Genomic DNA, 19,796 nt, shown 5'->3' with positions numbered 1-19,796 from the left:
ACCATGGTGTTCAACAACCCAGGTATGAGTGTATTGGGCCAGAAAACAACACCAGCCACATACTGTTTTATAGCAAAACTATCATAAAAAAAGAAACCATTCCACTCCAAGTTTTTCTCAAACCAACAGCCTTGCAGGACTAAAAATAAATGCATTTTCTATGGGAGGCGTTTCTTCCTCTCAGCTGTTGTTTCATGTTTGATGAGCTGTCCTTGCTGGTATAATAATGATAAAAAGTAAGGTAAAGTTGTGTTTGTTTTCTGCTGTATAATTTTTGCACCTGGTGACACATTTTTAAAATAAATTCAAATATTTATATCTCACCTTTTCCAAAACAGTCCCATGACAGCTTACAATAGAAGTACAAAGATGTGATAAAACAACTACAAACTATTTTTTTAAAAAAACCAAAATCAACATGACAGCCAAACAAAGCATCAGTAGGAAGTAAGAAAAAATTCCAAGTAAAGGATGTAGATGATAAATCCATATAGCTTATTGGGGTTTAAATATATTTGAGGTCCAGTTTTATATGAAATAAGCTCAGTCTTAAGTTACTGTATATTGCTTCCTGCATCTCTTTCCACTGACTTGTGATAAATGAACAACATATACAAGGGCAAAATCCTCAAAGCTTAACAATAATTCATTGATTGTGTTTCTCTTTGACAGATGGGAACTTAGTTGTATTGACAGTGATTTTAATAAGCTCTTCAAGTTTGAAATGCACATAGACAAAGTGGGACAAAGGGGTGGAACACTGTCAAAGCATTATTTTGAATGCATGAAATGTTTAAAATTTTGTTCTACCGCTTCAGCATCAGTTATCCTTGCAATAATGTATGAAGGTTAAGCATATTCTCAATGTGGTGTGAAAGTTCCATTCATTTAAAAAACAGCTCACATATGTAACCATAAGAATTGAAGAATACCTATGTTTGCAGAATTGCCTTTGTCCCCACTTCTGGTATAGGCAAGTTCTTCCAGACGATATACATGCGGACCACTTGGTAGATCTATACATATGGAATGAAATAAAATTACTGCTTTCTCACCTGCAACAGGAAAGCTGTTGTTTTGTTTGTTTGTTTGTTTGTTTGTTTGTTTGTTTGTTTGTCTCTCTAGCGTATTGCTGCTTGCAGACTTGACCAGGCTTCCTCAACCTCAGCCCTCCAGATGTTTTTGGGCTACAACTCCCATGATCCCTAGCTAGCAAGACCAGTGGTCAGGGATGATGGGAATTGTAGTCTCAAAACATCTGGAGGGCCGAGGTTGAGGAAGCCTGGACTTGACTCAATCTTCATGTATATATTCTTAAATGAAGCTAAGGTAGGAATGATCCATAACCCTTAGCAACCAAAAACTAAGTTAAGGGAAAATGTATTTTTTAAAATATTGAATTCTTTATTACAATAAAATATTCACTTCATATACAAACACTCCAATAATAACTATTATAATAATAAATCCTTAATAGGCCAACTTGTGTACAGTATATTTCAACATAAACCAAATGAGCTCAAGTTGGCTCACCCACCCACTTTATCCTCACAACCAACCTGTGATATAGGCTGGGAGAGAGAAAAACAGGCCCAATGTCCTCCTGGGTGGTTTATAACAGAGTGGGAATCTGAGCCTCAGTCTTAGTCTGGAACTCTAATTTCCATCATTTACCAGTAAAATTTTGAAATTACTACTAGGATTGAGAAATGTCCAAAACAAGCCCCCAGATCCAACCATTTATAATATGCTACAATACTATCACAAATCTGTCCTTTGTGCAATATCCTTAATTCGTTTTAGTAATTAAATAATCCAAAACTTTCGAATAAACCATAAAGCAAAATTATGGCATGTGGTCTAATAGGACTTTAAATAATTGTTTATTCTGTTAAAAACAGCAATTCTACCAATTTTCAGCATGTGGCTATAAGGCTATAAGATTATGCCCAAGGCCTATATTTTATTATCTGCTAATTTTAGGATCTGCTACAAGAAATATACTTTGCACATTTGACAGAGAAGATTTCTCCAGATTTGAGAAACTACAATAGCATTTGATTTATTTTCAAGTGGACGTGACTGTGTGCAAATAGAAGAGGACTGTACTGAAAAGCACACCCTGTATAAAGAAATGTCTATATGCAAAAATAAAAATAAAAAATCTAGGTATGGAGCAATTTTAGTGGTAAACAATAGTACCTTTTAACTCTTCCTGAGTCATGGGCTCATCATGTGAAATTGTTGCATCTGAAGTGAACGAAAGATCCTCCTCATATGTTTCAACATGTAGCCCATTGATAAATATGTCAATCTGGGGGAGGATATTATTTAAACTGTTAAATAGGCTTGCCACATATACAAGACTAAAAGCCATGTAGGCAACAAGTTAGATGTAAAATGGGTAAAACTGTCTGTGTTAGTGCTCCCATGCAACATCTAGCTTGTGCTTTCAATGAAATCTGTGTTGACACAACCTATCACACCAAGGCATCAGCTGACTGGACTATAATAGCTCCTGCTTACAGATATCTCACAAATCAGAAGTGTCTACTGCAACCTATAGACGCAGCCAGCCAGCCAGTCATGTCAGTGGCTTTTCTCCAGCTTTTGATTTTTAAAAACTTCTGTGGTGGTCTACAACCATTTAGGGGCAAGTACATGTTTTGCAAAAGATTCAAAACCAAAGTGGAATGAGAAGCAAGCAAGCCTTCCTCATATACATCCAGCATTGGTCAGCAGAAATTGAAGACTAAGTAAAACTCAGGACAATAGGCACCATTCTTACTTTTAACAGATTGTTAATTTGGGGGGACTTGGAGGACAGAGGAAGACTTACTGAAAAATGTTTCAGCTGCTCCTCAATAAAAAAAACATGCAAGGTTTTATCCCAATGTTAGCCATACCCCAGTACACCAACTGAAATGAACAGACATGACTTAACTTAGATCCATTAATTTTATTGGGCCTGCTCTAAGTATAAATTAGTTGTATATTACCCATACAATTATATATTTTGAAATCAAAAGGTTTCTAACTTGTAAAGATACGAAACTGCACAAACACTGTTTTGAAGTTAAGTACAATTACATAAAAGCTGAAGGAAAAGCTCCACTGATCCTCATTCTTCACAAGAACAGAACAAAGCTCTGTTGCAAACCAAATAATAGAATCTTTGTATCAATGCAAGTCTTTGGAGACGGGGGGAGAACCTTATGCAATAGGTTTTACTCTAGGTCAGACTTTAAAACAATATTTAAAACAGCACGCATTTATGCAACTACTGAAATCCAGGTCAAACTTTAAGCACAGGAAATGGTACAGTCTCTCCCACCCGGCATGGGCCAAGATTGACACATGAGTGGGGACTCCGACCTGTCAGTCACAATGACCTCAGGTGACCTGTTTCTGCACAGCGCTATGCAAGCCTCCCAAATCAGCTGATTGTCAATGCTCGCATGGAAGCACCAATGATCAGAAAAATGTTAGTGTTGTTACAATAGGACTTAGCCGCATCAGGTGCAGAACAGGTGGCATGGCTTGGCCAATAACAGCCTCATGGGCTGAGTGGTTAGGCCAATGGGCTAGAGGTTCCCACAGCTGCTGGAACTGCTACACTTTATTAATAAGGATATTACTGTTCTTCCCCAAGCAGGCTAGAGAAACATAGAAGGAGCTATTTGGAGACAGAGGAGAGAGGGACGAAAGTGCAGCAGAGTCCAAAGAAGCCTTGTGTTTCTCATTCTTAGGTCCTCAGAAGACATTTAGCCCCAACTCCTTGCATGGATGAGAGTATATGGCAATGTGATTTCTCATTACATTTTAGACATATAGGGAGGATTGTTCAAGCTTTGCTACTCTGGCCTCGCACAGGTTATTTGATTTAGGGGTGTGCAGCTGCTCTGTTCTGCAGCCATACCATAATGAAGCAAATTGGGGTGATTTTACTCTTCGCTGAGTCCAATCAGGGGCGGAGGGGGTGGTGTGCCCCGGGTGCCACTCTGCGGGGGTGACAAGATGGCCCCTGCCTCCCCCCAGCTGTAGAGTGGCCGAGGGCATGCGCAGCCAGTATGGGCGCCGCTCGCACGGCGACCATATAGGCTGCCGTTCTCGTGCACCATCCATACGGGCATCGGTACAGGTTGCCACGCATGTGCACTCTGTACGGGATGCCACGCATACACACTCCGTACAGGATACCGCACATGTGAACTCCGTACAGGATGTAACGTATGCACAGCCCGTATGGACGTCGGGTGTGCTTCACCGGGCGGTTCTCCCCACCCCTCGGTGTCCTCCGCCACTGAGTCCAACCACAATGTAAACAAACCACCTCGAGTCAGAGCCGGGCCCTCACAAAGTTTCATGTCACACTGTTTTTCTGTGCACTCTTCCTTTCTGTTCTCTTTGTTTTCTATTCCTCTATCTTTCTCTACTTTAAGTCAACAGATTTTGCAAGAGGTGTGACTGACTAAATGCTGCTTGCAGAGCACTAAAGAGCTCTGAATTGTTTTCTTTTTCTTTTTCTGCTAAAGCATAATGGAAGATTCTTTTAAAAAAAGATTTAACTTTTAAAAAAATCACCCATACCTATACTTATGGGGGGGGGAAGCATTTGGAGCTTTTCAATACTCCACAGACAATATTAAGAACAGTATCGCCTTGTACAATGGTGCATATTGTAGGATGTCTCTTCCCAACACAATCAGCCACCATGAATAACACACACCCTTCAAAATATAAAACCAATATGAATTTTGTGATTTTCTGCAGCAGCTACAAAGTGTATTTGGGACTGGTACTTAGAAAGCAGCTCCTACCTTGACATTCTTTTTTGGATAAAGAAAGAAAAATGGTTTCAGAACTGGTGATCTGGAAAAGAAGCCACACACAAAAAAGGCAAATTAAGTACAGATGCCAAAAGAACACCTTTCAGTAGGTTTTTAAATGGTTCCTGAATACATCTCAACATCAACTATGATCTTTAGACATTCAGTGCATCTATTTAATTCAGGGGCGGTCCTTCATGACCACTGGCAATGATGGCTGGGGCTGATGGCAGTTGGGGTGCAAGACCTGTCTTTTAATTATCGGCAACACAGGATAATTTAAAACCATGCAGTGCAGTATCGCTGATAATCTGCTTCTGAGCTACTTTGTTACGACTGGAAATTTTCTAGAAATATAATGACCAATAAATATTTTCACTGTAGGCAAAGCCCTCCAAAACACAGCAGTCAGCACATTCCTGAGACTGACTAGAATATTTTAGGATTCTCAACTAAGGGAGTATATAATTTGGCTGTCTATAAAACATAAAGTTAGCTAATCAATATGCTAAGTAACTGACAGTTAAGAAATGCACGAATTCCCTAACAGTTAAAAATAAAAGTATATATTCTTATAACCCCCTCTTAAAAACTTACACTTTTGGACGTCCTCCAACTATTCCAGTGAGACCAGGTGCTAAAAATGAAATATATTTTAAAGTTAAGATTCTAAAGATGATTAAAAGAAAATCAGGGTTGAACCATTTTATTTATCGAGATTTGGTTTTTCTCCAAAGCCCGCTCAGACAATGAGATAAAGTTTTAGGATGATGAGGACTTTTGCCTAAACATGAGATACTTAAAATCACTCCAATTCCTAATTAGACCCTGCAGAATTGTAGGGCAGGAACAGTAGGATAAATGGAGTTTCAATAGGGGGAGGACAGGAAAATCTGAAGGAAATAAAATGATTATCCTTCTGCTAGAAGACGTGCAACAGAAGCTAAGAAGATGGTGGGAGTTTGCGACTAAATCTAGGAATCTGAGTGAGTGAGTTTTCCACTGATAAAGTATTTAGGATGCCTGTTTTAAGTAACTATACAGGTGTCCCCTTTACAAGAGCTTTAGCTGATGGGTGTAAATAAAATTAACTCAGGGTGCTGAACTAATATGGGTCTAATCTAATACAACGCAAAATACTTTTTTTAAAAATGCAGTTCAACTGTAACACCAACGCAAGTTAGAAAGCGGAATACATTTTCAGCTTTTATAGTGCCCTTCTTTTTCTATCGTAATACAGTAGTACCTCGGGTTAAGTACTTAATTTGTTCTGGAGGTCCGTTCTTAACCTGAAACTGTTCTTAACCTGAAGCACCACTTTAGCTAATGGGGCCTCCCACTGCTGCCGCGCAGCCGGAGCACGATATCTGTTCTCATCCTGAAGCAAAGTTCTTAACCCGAGGTACTATTTCTGGGTTAGCAGAGTCTGTAACCTGAAGCATATGTAACCTGAAGCGTATGCAACCTGAGGTACCACTGTATCCACAAGTATTAGGATGAGCTAGAGCCTGGAACGAAATCAAGTTCAAGATTTTAGAAAGAATATTATTTTCACTTCTCTAGCGTCCGGCCATAGCACTTATTACCAACTTGAACTTTTCAAACTCTAAAACAACAAGCATCTGAAATCAAGTGTCCTATAGTCATTATAATATTGCACACCATATACAAATAACTTTGCTTACAGAGGCCAATTAAAATTGCTATATCCATTTCCTCTCAACCCAAAGAGATAAGGTATCTTTCAGGATTATGTATTCAAACATAAATGAGGACTGGCCAAGTTAATCTGTTAAACCTAGAAGCAACTTCCAACACACTTGTCATCAGTCATAATATTTACATATACCCAGGCACTTTAAAATCTCAAGCTGCATTAAGCAGCTGTCATCGTGGTGTCAAGCTCCGGTCACTTAAGATGTGAAATAAGGGTCAGCACATTAGTTTTGTAGTTAGGAAGCTGCTTCAGAAGATTAAAAATGTGAACGTTCCTTGCTGACGCTGTTGAAAACTCCGAACATCAGTTTTGTTGTAGTTATCTCAATAAGAAAATCAGAATGAGGGGCCAGTACGGGAATTTGGGTGACTTTAATACACGTTTCGAATCTGGATCCACTGGATCCCCACCCCTGCCTTAGCCACACCCAGATTAGATTACAGCTGTACACTCCATATGGGTCTGCCCTTGAGAAGTGTTCGGAAATTGCACTGATCGTAATGGCATGTTTTCAGAGAATATGACAGGTTTTATTGTCTTAGTTCTGAACAGTCAATGCAACTTAAGACTTAAGCCCCTAAGAAACAGGGGCAATGCCATGCTATCAAATGGTCTAGCTCAGTGGTTTTCAACCAGCATGCCATGACACCCTGGAATAGTGGTCAGGTGTGCCGTGGGTGGCGCCGGCCTCCATCCTTCCTTCTCTCCATCCTCTGATGCCCTCTCACATCACTTCCAGAGGCCTGCGCAGCTGTTTGTTGCAGCGGCCCTGGCTGCAAGCTCCCAGGCGAATGAATGGTGGCTCTGGGGCCAGCCAGCAGGTGCTGGTTGCCAGGAGCTCAGGTTGCCTCGGAGTAAGCGAGCTAGTAGGCGATGATTCCTGAGAGGTTGTATATATGTGTAAATAAACCACATATCATAAAGACACCACAGTCTCTGCTGTGCTTCATATCTAAAAGCAAACACAAACCTTGGGTAAGCACCTGGAACCCCTGAATTTTCAAACCGCTCAGAAATTGGGGTGTCATCCAACAGTGCTTTTGACTTTCACTATGAATTAAAGACTGTTTTTATTGACATTCACAAATGTTCTGAGGAATGGGCTTTTACTACACAATGTTGTTGTTTTTGCAAATACGCTGTAAAAGGAAATACATTTTAAAGGTAAAAAAAATCCTTCCTGAAAGCAAATCTGATCAATAACAAGTGTCAAGATGGTTACATGTATCTTATCTTAGCAATATTTAATATCATATAGATAAGTGCTACTTTACTTTGCTCTGTTTGGTAGAACATAAATTTACTGCCAGTTACAGACTGTGACCATACACTGACCCTGCTTCTGTAAACAGAGGTTTAAATCAACAGTGTATTTATTCTGTCTCCAGGCCACTGCAGAAGCAATAAATGAACAGCTTATTCACATGGACCACATGGTTAATGTACTCCTAACATCCCAAGCAATGCAATTACTTAACTACAAAGGGAACTTAGTGCAAATGAATACCTTAAAAGCTGGTCTGTATTAAGGAAGGACCTTGCTCAGGAATTCAGAGTACCTTGCACATGATGTCATTGTAACATCACATGACTGACCTGGGCAACCCTGCCCACCAACCAAATTTTGCCTTAAAGGCTGTCTGGGGAAGTCAAAATGGTTCCCCACTCCTGTTCTAGATTAACTAAAAACCAAAGAAGTGCTCATTTTTGGTCAAATGACAACCAATTTTATACAGTTTAATAACCAAGTTTGGTTATAAACCACAACAGCAGAAAAACAACCAGATACCGAGAGAGAAAAGATTCAAAATTTACCCATTCCTGTTCCAGCTGGAGCAATCTCTCTGGAAAAGATTTCCACTGCCTTTTTCTGCTTATGAAGTACGGCAAGCCAAATAACAACTTCCCTGGGACCCTGTTTTCAGATATTAGAAAAGAGAAAGGTAACAATTATAAACCACATTGAAAGACTAACAATTCTATGATAATAAAAAAAAAAACTCCACAGAATTTAGAAGCGGAAGCATAAATCAAAAGACACAACTCCTACTGCAAATGGTTTGAAATTTAACTTTGAAGTTTCTATTTATTTCCATAATTTATTAAAATTACCAAACGTGCACGTGAAATTAAGACAATAGTTTTAGTTTTCAGCAGAGAAACCATATATAGCATATATAGCAAATAACTGTAGAATGCTGAGCATTAAAAATGTGACTGACACATTTTAACTTGCAAGCAAGCCTTCTAAGAATAGTCCAAAGTTTAGAACATTTCCCTAGTATAAACTTCCCTAGTAAAAAACTGCTGTTCTTGTCAGTAACAGGGTCAGTATGCTAACTTTCAAATGGCACAGTTCAGAGTCTGGATGATATGTTCTGTACAGAAGCAAATTTGATCGTGAGAACATTATATTTTGCAACAGAAAGCACAATATCAAGAGACCTATTTTCTTGCAGGAACAGAATGTTGTATTTCTAAAAAAAAGAGATATTTCATACATGACTTTTAAAATTAAATTTTAAATAAATTGGAATAATTCCAGCCATGTGTACAGATTTAGATACTGAAAACAGCCTGGAGTAGAGGGACAAGTATTGACAGTTTAAAGGTTGCATGAAGCTTCATACTTACTTGGAAGGGGATCCTACTGAGATAAGTTATTTTAAACATTTTTATCCCGCTCCTACCACAACAAGAGGGGGTTTACAAACAAAATATATAAAATATAAATAGCAACCATAAATTATCAGTAATAATACCACCTAATAAATCCAGTAACTAAACCCAGTAGCACTACAGCATCCTTGCCCACCAAAGGCCTGGCTTCAGAATGCCTCCTAAATCACTGTAAAAGGGCATTAATGACCTGCCTTGTCCTGTAACAGAGCCTCAGTTTTATGAAGAGAAAACCCAGCTCCTTCCCATTTTCAGCCTGATCATTCTAAAGAATGCCATTCTGAGCAGTAGCTGAATAATGGTATTTATGAAAACTACCTCAGTTATTTTCAAATTGATAATATATATGTATATTCATGGCAACTAGGAACTTCTCCTTAACACAAATGGTAACTTTTACCAAAAAAAATCACAACTGCACAGTGAAGCAATATTTGGGGGAAGCATTGGCAATGTCCCCTTTACAATAATGCCCCCCTCCAATCCCACAGCTGCAATTAATTTACGGAAAAGAAGAGACATAGCTGCTCACTAAGCAATATGTATTTTAATTCTTAGCCTCCATTCCTTCCCAGTTGGTGAATGAATATAAACAAGAAGAAAGTGATAAGACTGGTAAAATGCATGAGAGGAAGGATCTTCTTCTCAATCTGGTGTTCTCTGTTTCTATTCATCTTCCCACCTAGGCACCGAAACCAGAACACAAAAACAAAAATATCCTCTGCAAATAACGTCATACGCTCCATTTCATTCTCCTTTCCTTCAGGGCTAAGTAAACGATAAAACGGTGAAAATGAAGAGTAAACAGAAATGCAAAGGGAAAGAAATACTTCTCTTGGCTGCACAATCAAGAAAAGTGCTTGTGAGTCCACCTTCTCACTTACATCGTCTGTGCTCCTTTTGGCGTGTGGTCCATATGTTTCCTCAGAACCTAAAATCTGTAGGTTAATTTTGCTGTAGTCCTCATATCCCAGCTGATCAAACATCATGCGTGTCCTGAAACAGGTCAAATATATTCAATAGGCTGCTGCTAAAGAAACTTTTGCAACAACCAAGGTTTGTTTGTAGAACTCAAGTCCCGTTTGCAGGCTTCCCCCGGACATGCAGTTGGCCAGTGTGATCTACTAGGTATACCTTTGGCATGATCTAGCAGGGATTTACTTATGATCCCCATTCTGAGATTCAAACTCTACATGGGGCAAGAGTAATCAAAGTCTTCTAATGGGTTTTCTACCTTTGTGTGTGAAGTGGATTCAGATGTGAGTGTGTTATACGCAGGTGACATATACGTATATTTTTCCACCCCTGCCCACTTGTGGCTTACCTCCGGCTTACCCGGTGATTTTCTCTTCAACTGAGCTCTGGCACCAGCTCAGCTGGGAGAAAAGCTCTTGGGATGTTTTGGCCCATGCACCCACCCTATTCATGTGCCCTTTAAATTGTATCCTCGTCCCCACTTTATACCAGCAGGTCACAACAGTGTTTAAAGATGCAACTCTACCACCTTCACACGGGGTTTGGGTCAGAGAGCAAAGCTTCCTATTGGGCAAGTGTTAGCATAGCTATAAGCTCAGAAACCGGTGAAAGATGGGAGCCTCTCCCCCCCCCCCCAAAAAAAAACCCTTATTATCATAGCTCTCATAATAAGAAAATGTAAAAGAATCAAGAAAATTCTAAATCCTCATAAATGAAGTCTGAAACATTTTTCAAAGAATGTATTTGAATTTCTCCCCAAGCTATTCTATTCATTCCTGGTACACTCTGAAGGATTGGGTTTTTTTAAAAAAGAGGGGGGTAAGAATGAGTGTGGAAATCAAATGATCTCTTGCCCCAGCCAATCTTTTTTTCAAGGGAAATGCCATTTACCTTCCCGCCAGAGCGGTACCTGTTTATCTACTTGCACAGGTGTGCTTTTGAACTGCTAGGTTGGCAGGAGCTAGGACAGAGCAACAGGAGCTCACTCCGTCACGGGGATTTGAACCACTGACCTTCCGATCGGCAAGGCTAAGAGGCTCAGTGGTTCAGACCACAGCGCCACCTGTGTCCCTCTTCTGGAAACACACTTTCTCATTTGACAGTATTCATATATTGCAATAGGCAACTCCAGGCTTAATTTGCAAATATGGCCACAGGCAGTAATGCTTCTGAATGTCAGTTGCTTGAAACTGCAGGAGGGGAGAGCCCTCTTGTGCTTGGGTCCTTCCAGAAGGTTTCCTGCAGTCTTCTGGGTGGCCATTGTTAGAACAGGATGCTAGACTGGATAGGCCATTGGTCTAATCCAGCAGCTTCTTCTTAGGTTCTTATACATAATGAGCGCCTGATAATACGCTGTTGGAAATATTAAGTGTATATTACATTGCTCTTAATTTAAGATACTGACATTTTAAGTTGCGGACGAAGTGGCATGGCTACTTTTCAACCAACGGGGCACTATGAGATGATTATACAATTAGGGGAGCTGTTCTGCAGTAAATTCCAACCTTTCCAAAATACTTTCAGCAGTTCTTCTTGCTTTTTCTATTGCCTTTGGTCCTCCTACTGGGCAGCAAGCTGTAGCTCTGAATCCATCAAGGTACGTAGCATTTACCTGGAAAAACAGAAAAGATGTGAATAAATTATTAATGGTTCATTCTCATTATTCATTCTCATATTTTGTTTAAAATGGAAGAGCTATCCTTGCAGCAACAAGGAGTATCAAAAAAAGCTGTATATTTTATGCAAAGGGTTTACTGAATGAAGAGCGCTCATAGCTGATAGTTGAAGCAAATGCCATTAGAAAACTGGATTGTATTGATTATATTTGCAATTAAGATCCGTGCTCAAAACACCCAGGGCACTTGTTATTCAAATAAAACCTTTGACAGTGCCTGTGGCTTTGTTCGTCTGTGACACCACTCTTCAGTTTCATTAGCTATGCAGACTAATGTTTAACCATCTATTTAAAAGAATCCTTTACTCTTATTTAATCATATTCAGATAATTAGAGAGGGATAGATTAAAGTTCTGTCTCATTTTAGAAATAAATTAAGATAATGGAGGATGATTGTGATTTTCAAATGCTGTGAGAAGTTGGAAGATAAATCTTTATACTTGCTAAATAGTGTATCTGTGGTAAAGGACTAGCAAGAAAATGTTTTAATATGTATACATTTAAATGTGCAAATTTCTGTTAGATACAGAAAGAGACAGTGGTATAGTACAAAAAACCCCACTGAACCAATGCAAGATAAAGTAAATTCAAATCTCAGCCTAGAAATGGTTATGTGAGATGCCAGCAGACAAGTCACCCTCTTCAAATCCCCAGATTCAATGCACAGAACACTACACAAATTTGCATCTGCACTATCCAAAAGTTTTAAAACAAAATTTCTGTTCGTATGGTCTTTCAGACTCCTTTTTCTGAACAACATGTTCGAACAGTTTGGATAGTTTAATTTCAGACTGTTTACCACAGAAAGGACTGCAAAACCTTCTAAAACTAAATACATAATGTGAAAATAAATAAATGCTATGCAAAACAGACTTGCCAAGAATTTCTTGAAAGACTCATCACTTCAGTTCAATGACGTTTGCAAAGTGTCTATATTCTTTTCATTAGACATAGGAAAACACATGTTTCACACCATGGCAATACTATCTTTTCTTCAGGCTTATACTACCGTTATCATTATTGAAACAATAATTAAGGTAAAGGTAAAGGTACCCCTGCCCGTACGGGCCAGTCTTGACAGACTCTGGGGTTGTGCGGCCATCTCACTCAAGAGGCCGGGGGCCAGCGCTGTCCGAAGACACTTCCGGGTCACGTGGCCAGCATGACAAAGCTGCATCTGGCGAGCCAGCGCAGCACACGGAACGCCGTTTACCTTCCCGCTGGTAAGCGGTCCCTATTTATCTACTTGCACCCGGGGGTGCTTTCGAACTGCTAGGTTGGCAGGCGCTGGGACCGAGCAGTGGGAGTGCACCCCGCTGCAGGGATTCGAACCGCCGACCTTTCAATCGGCAAGCCCTAGGCGCTGAGGCTTTTAGAGGGACGCGGGTGGCGCTGTGGGTAGAAACAATAATTAGAACCTTGTAAAATGCTGATGGAGGCAATCCTTTTGCTCCCTGAACTTTCACTGCACCACCTTCAATACCTGAAAAAGGATATTGAAAAGATTGGAATTACTTATAACCAAACCTTTATTAATAAGCATTTATGAGCTACTGCACTCCAAAGTGTATAGGACTGACAACAACACTATTAAATGAAGACAAAATCAGAACTGTCAAAATATGTTTCCCTGGATACATGTAAAAGCAATGGCTTCAAAATGAAATTAGACCAGTGCGTGGCAGAAAAGTATTTCAGTGGATTTTAGCCACAACAGATAAATGGAACTGTGCAGTTGAGAAGTGGAATTCCTCTGAACATCTGTTGCTGGGGTGGGGACAGGTGTTGTGTCCAGGCTGCATTCAATGGTGTCACCCAGGTGGCAGAAAGATTTCTGGCAACAGAACAGGAAATAAATTCTCGTCTTTTCCAGTCGCCTGCGCCACCTCTGAATCTGCTATGATGGTTCCCCCAAAATGCTCTGAAGCAGACTTTGGAGAGGGAAAGGTAGCACAGGGGAAAGGGAATTGCTGGAAATGGCTTCCCTCTCCATCCTGCAGGCAGAGACCCTGCTGTCAGCTGAGCAGTACTGTTGGATACAACCTCAAGACAGCAGACCCTACTGAATGAATTAGGCTGTGAGAGTGTAGGTACCTTGCACTAGTAGAGCTTCAGTTTGAATAATATGTTCATATCCAATCATCAGGGATCCCCGCTTGCCCTGGACAACAGTCTACCCAATTCAGCAGATCTTCCAACCTTCAACAGAGCATATCTGAGGGGCTTGGAGGCAGGAGCAGGCAAGCCAGCTATAGCCATTTAATTTAAACTAGCTCACTATCTAGTAAAAGACAGGCAATTTTTGCCCACAAAATGGTTAATCGTTATATTATCACAGCTACCCAAAGATGGCTCAGTCTGCAAACAGGATCAGCCAGGATCATGCTGATATTTTGTACTCAGGACAATTCTTCTGGATGACTGTTTCCAGGTGCTGAGGAGGAATTTTAACCAGCGGTGGGAAACCTGTGCTCCTCCAGATGTTGTTAGACTCCAGCTCCTAACAGTCACAGCCAGCAGGGCCAATGGGGTCAGGGATGATGGGACTGGGGAGTCCAGCAACATCTGGAATGGTACAACAGGTCCCCCACCCCTGATTTCAACCCTGTTGTCGCCATCACAGTATATCAGATTGGTTTATTTATATCTAGCCATCAGACCATCACAAAGCAAGCGTTTAGCAAACGTAATTCCATATTTGTATAAAAGTCACATGCATTAACATAAATAAATAGATGCAGACCTAAATAAAACTATATACAATATAAAATGAAAAGTTCTGAACCTCCAGGACAAATCACAGCAGTCCCCCCCTTTTAAAAAAAAAAACAACCCTCTCTTTTAACACAGATCAAAATTAAGAAAATCTAAACATATCTGAATAAAATTATATAAAACCTAAATAAAAGATAAGAACAAATGTATGCCATGGTGTTGGTATTGCTACACTAAAATCTGCTTCAACAGAATTACCACTGGTGTTCTAGTACATGATCCTCCCATTTTATTTGCTCCAGTTCCCCTTCACAAAATCACATAATTGTAGAATTTGAATTGATGCCAATGATCATCTAGTCTAACCCCCTGCAATTCAGGAATCTTTTTGCCCAACTTGGGGCTCAAACCCACAACCCCGAGATGAAGATTTTCATGCTCTACGAACTGAGCTATCGCAGGTTCTAACCAGGGAGGTTTAAACTGATAAAGAGAGATGATAGTTACAACAATAACTCTGTAAATTATTCCACAGCTAAAACAAAACAAGCTCTGGAGAAACAAGCCATAGTTTGTTTGCCTGCCTGCGAAATGATTTACAGTTTGTGGAACACACTGGGCTGAAAACAAGCCATGGCTTAGTGTTATGTTCAACCGCAGCCTTGAATGTATGATGCACTCCTTAGTAATAATGAGTATAAACAACGTCTTTGAAAACAGCTCAGCAAAGAAATCTTATCTGACTGAATGGTTGGCCCACCTAGTCATGTATCTAACTGACTCTGGGTTTGTCAGTGTTTGTAAAAAGAAAAAGAAAAAAGAAAAGGGTTCTGACCTCCCTTTGTCTCCTCAGCCTGGTCCTCAGACCCTTGTCGGCATAAAAGAGTCCACAAGAATATCCTTGCAGAGTGCTTTCTGCTTTTATTCTTAAAAGTCTTTGTGCAAAAGCGACTGACCAACTGTAAACACCAACACTACCAGCTTTCACTAACCAAGCAACCAACCCCAACCACCAAACTAACATTTCTCCCTCTATATATACAACCTGGTGCAGGCCGCTGACTCATGCTGACCCAGCTTTATTCGCATTAAAGAAACAGCGGCCATTTTAGCCGTGACAGGGTTTCCATGTCAGACATGTCAGCCCTTGATGCTTGCAAGTATATCAACGATTGATGATTGCACACAGGACGATTTTAAAGCCTGGGTGGGATGATATGGGGGTAGACAGTCCCCTGAAGCAACTAGGCCTTGAGCAATTTAGGAAATTAAAGATGAGCATGCTAAATTGAACCTGGAAACACACAGGTAGCTAAAGTAACTGGAATAATAAGTCCCAGTTATCAGACTTAAGTTCTGAATGCCATTTTCAGTCCTACGGATGAAGTTTCCAAGATGTTTGTGAAGGCAGCTACACACAGAAAGCACTGGAATACTTTAGCTCTGAAATAACTAGAGCCAAGACCATTTTGTCTTAACTGAGGCCAAGTCCATCTTTTCTTAAAAGAGGCTTCAGCTGGAGAATCACCAAAGTCGATAGGCTTGACTTGTACACAGAGGAGGTCATGGTTTTCTCCTCCATCTCAGCAGAGCTAAATGGCAGACTACTCTGCAAATTTCAGTGGTGCAGGACTTCAAACTAATTCATAGAATCATAGAATTGTAGAGTTGGAAGGGATTGTCCAGTCCAACCCCCTGAAATGCAGGAATATGCAGCTGTCCCGTACGGAGATTGAACCTGCAGCCTTGGTGTTATCAGCACCACACTCTGAGCATGTGAAGGAACAGATCTATGCAATAATATTAAATATTTTTCTTCATAAATAACCCATCACTAGAAGAACATCGTAAGCCAAACGGTACCAGGGCAATGCAATTTATCATTACTTTTGAAATGGCTTTACTCCTTGTTTTTATATCTAAAAAAACATAACTTCCTGAAGCTTGATTCATTATAGCTCATGAGATCTGTTAGAACTTTTATAATAAGAAGAATACATTTTAAAATCACAAAATTAGCAGAGCTCTTACACCAATTATGTTTTTTAAAACCCTTCATATTCCCCACTGAAATAATAGAAAGAGCATCTCTAGTTCAACCAACTAGTTTATCTAATCCTGCCATACAAAAAATTTAGTAAAGTAAACAATTAAAGTAGATAGGCCTGGAGTCCTTTTTCTGGTGTACGTGTCAAAACAATTATATCTAAAGATATTTGAGAAATCTGCCTATTTCCCATCTGTTATATTTCTACTAGAATAACTGAAAGTTCATGTGAAAGTTCATTTGGAGTTCAAATGTGTCATGTTGGGCCATTTACAAACTAAAAGTTCATTTGAAGGTTAGGTGTATTTTTAATTATTTTTTAAAAGGGTTCCTTTAAGCTTAGAGCTATTGCTTTTTTGATTCCAATGTTTGTGAAGCTTCATGTATCTGTTTTAGGGGTTTTTTTGTTTATCAAATATATATGTGCGTGCACAATCTTTCTAGATTAATATTGCATTGTATTTTCATTGTATAATTTCATTTAAAATTCCTTAACACTAACGGCATGACGCTATACATTTTTACTTGTTTGGCAGTAAGCACTATTGAGTTCATGGATCTTAAAGGTAAAGGTAAAGGACCCCTGAAAGTTTAGTCCAGTCGCAAACGACTCTGGGGTTACGGTGCTCATCTCGCTTTACTGGCCGAGGGAGCCGACGTTTGTCCGCAGACAGTTTTTCCAGGTCATGTGGCCAGCATGACTAAGCCGCTTCTGATGACACCAGAGCAGTGCACGGAAACGCCGTTTACCTTCCCGTCAGAAGGTACTTGCACTTTGATGTGCTTTCAAACTGCTAGGTTGGCAGGAGCAGGGACAGAGCAACGGGAGCTCACCCCATCGCGGGGATTCGAACCGCCAACCTTCTGATTGGCAAGCCCAAGAGGCTCAGTGGTTTAGACCACAGCGCCACCTGCACGGATATTACTGTAGTCTAAAACAAAGAGCAAAAATGAATGAGGATACAAAAGTAATTATGTATTTTCCTATTCTCCACAGTCACAAATCCTTGACCTCGTAACCAAGGATGCCAATTTTTCTAAGTAGGAAGGAGATCTCATTTATTTTGAAGGAACCAAGTTTGAGTAAAACCTAGCAAAGCCAGCCAATTTTGTTTTATTCTTTAAAGGCAGCACACTAGGAGGAAAGAAATAATACGGACATGGAAGAAAGTGCTTAAACAAATAAACCCCAGTATCATCCTCTGTCCAGCACAGGCTAACAGCAACAATGAGTTTTCTTGTTTTATCTACCACTCTGAGAATGCCCCTTTCCTGAGTCCCGGGTGGGAGTGGTCAGCATTCTTTCCTTTGGTTACTTATCAACAGTGATTAAATTCCTTAGCAAAGGTGCTGCTTGCCCAGTGCTGAAGCCTTACAGTACTGTACCTCCACAGTTTGCTTTCTAACTTTCTATAGAAATATCCAATTGACCCACTTAAAATTGAAAACTAAGTCTAGGGTCCATGACCCAGTGCAAATGTACTTCCCTGATACCAGCCCTGTACTTAAATTAGATTAATTTAGATTTCCATGAGCCTGGAATTTAGAACCTAGGAAGGTGGTACATTTCTCCACATAGCCATGTGCAAGTAGCCACATACAAGTTTAACTCTGGTCTTTGATAGGGATCAGCTCCCCCGGCACTTCTTGGTTCCTCGGCTTCATGGCACACAGCTCCATCTTTGGTCTCACCAGAGGTTGTCAACCTGGTCACACTACTGCCCACTAATGGGTGTTTCAGGATTCTAGGTGGGTGGCAGGGGGTACAACAGCACAAGCTGAATCCTTCCATTGAGCACTGGTGGGCGGTAAGGAAATTTTACCATCAAGAAAGATGCATTAGTGGGCAGTAGGGATAAAAAGGTTGACTACCCCTGGGTCACACTGTTCTTGCTATGATTCCTTATCCTCTCTACCCGTTTCTTCAACCCATAATCCTGTGTTTATGCATGTCTGTACACACCCTCTGCAGACACTAACCTGGGATTTCAGCAAGGGAAACTTGAGAGAAGTCACATGTGACATCTGGCAGGAGATATTCCTTAGGATTACCAATTTCATATACCAACTGTTCTGCCACCGTGCCAAAAGACAAGAGCCCTCCTGTGTTAGGTGGTTTGGATACAATAAAACTTCCATCAGAAGAACATTCTACTATGGGAAAACCGATGTTATGCCTAAAGGGTTGAAAACATTGAATACTTTATTTATTCGGAAAATATATAAGCATCCAAATAACAAGCAATATATGGCAATGGTTAGGGGGGACAAAAATATATCTACTTCCAAAACATATACTAAGAGCTTTAAAGGGTATAGAACACACACACAGTTTTCAAAGCTCTTGAAGAGTCAAATGACCAGCTGCATTATGGTAAATAAGGAAAAATAACTGGGGAATTAAATGTTTGTGCACCAAAATCAGAGATGGGGACAAATAAACAGAAGGCAAGCTAAAAAATTAAAACTTAAGAACTTTGAGAAAATTAAAGGCAGATTCAGAGGCTGGCTACAATACTATCAATTTCATGAGGTTTTTAGGCAAGATAAAAAGAAAGGCTTTGCAACAGAATTTTTGAGATTTGAAAAGGAGGTGAAGAAGAAGAGTTTGGATTTGATATCCCGCCTTTCACTCCCTTTAAGGAGTCTCAAAGCGGCTAACATTCTCCTTTCCTATAGGTGATCTATAATGAGGAGAAAACACTATCAAAAATGTACAAAGTTCTGCTAGATTGGTCGGTAAAGGAAGAGTAGGTTAAGTCAGTCATGGTAAAATGGGCTACGGATATAGGTCATAACATCCAACTTTCAGCATGGGAAAAATCTCAAATTCACGGCATGCTACACTCTTAAAGAAAATTATATGAAGATTTTTTACCGCTGGTATTTAATACCCAATAAATTGGTGATGTATAAAAATAACTCAAATCTGTGTTGGAAGTGTAATAAAGCAGTAGGAGCAAAATATCATGCATGGTGGAGATGTAAAAAAATGGGATAATTCTGGGATATAATTTACAGTGAGTGAAAAAAGATGTTTAAATTATCATTTCCCCAAAAGCCAGAAGCTTTCTTTTTAGGAATCATTGGGGATGAGATCCCCAAAGATCTGAAGAAGTTGTTCATGTACGCCACCACAGCAGCGAGGGTATTGTTAGC

General features: G+C 39.9%; 1 protein-coding gene across 1 annotated transcript in view; it reads right to left on the bottom strand.

The window, feature by feature from the left end:
• Window positions 1-19,796, bottom strand: part of LOC114604738 (uncharacterized) — a 45,431-nt gene that overhangs the window by 11,271 nt on the left and 14,364 nt on the right. The window contains exons 9-17 of the mRNA XM_028745182.2: window positions 18,618-18,814; window positions 13,294-13,358; window positions 11,706-11,812; window positions 10,110-10,221; window positions 8,362-8,461; window positions 5,427-5,466; window positions 4,821-4,872; window positions 2,203-2,314; window positions 933-1,016 (exon numbers count right to left, since the gene is read on the bottom strand). Coding sequence (XP_028601015.2) covers window positions 933-1,016; window positions 2,203-2,314; window positions 4,821-4,872; window positions 5,427-5,466; window positions 8,362-8,461; window positions 10,110-10,221; window positions 11,706-11,812; window positions 13,294-13,358; window positions 18,618-18,814 — 869 coding nt within the window. The remainder of the gene's footprint in view (window positions 1-932; window positions 1,017-2,202; window positions 2,315-4,820; window positions 4,873-5,426; window positions 5,467-8,361; window positions 8,462-10,109; window positions 10,222-11,705; window positions 11,813-13,293; window positions 13,359-18,617; window positions 18,815-19,796) is intronic.

This window comes from Podarcis muralis, chromosome 9 (genome assembly GCF_964188315.1).
Source record: "Podarcis muralis chromosome 9, rPodMur119.hap1.1, whole genome shotgun sequence".
In the NCBI taxonomy this organism is placed as follows: Eukaryota; Metazoa; Chordata; class Lepidosauria; order Squamata; family Lacertidae; genus Podarcis; species Podarcis muralis.
Note: the sequence above shows the minus strand (reverse complement) of the source record. Positions and strands in the feature narration are given on the sequence as shown.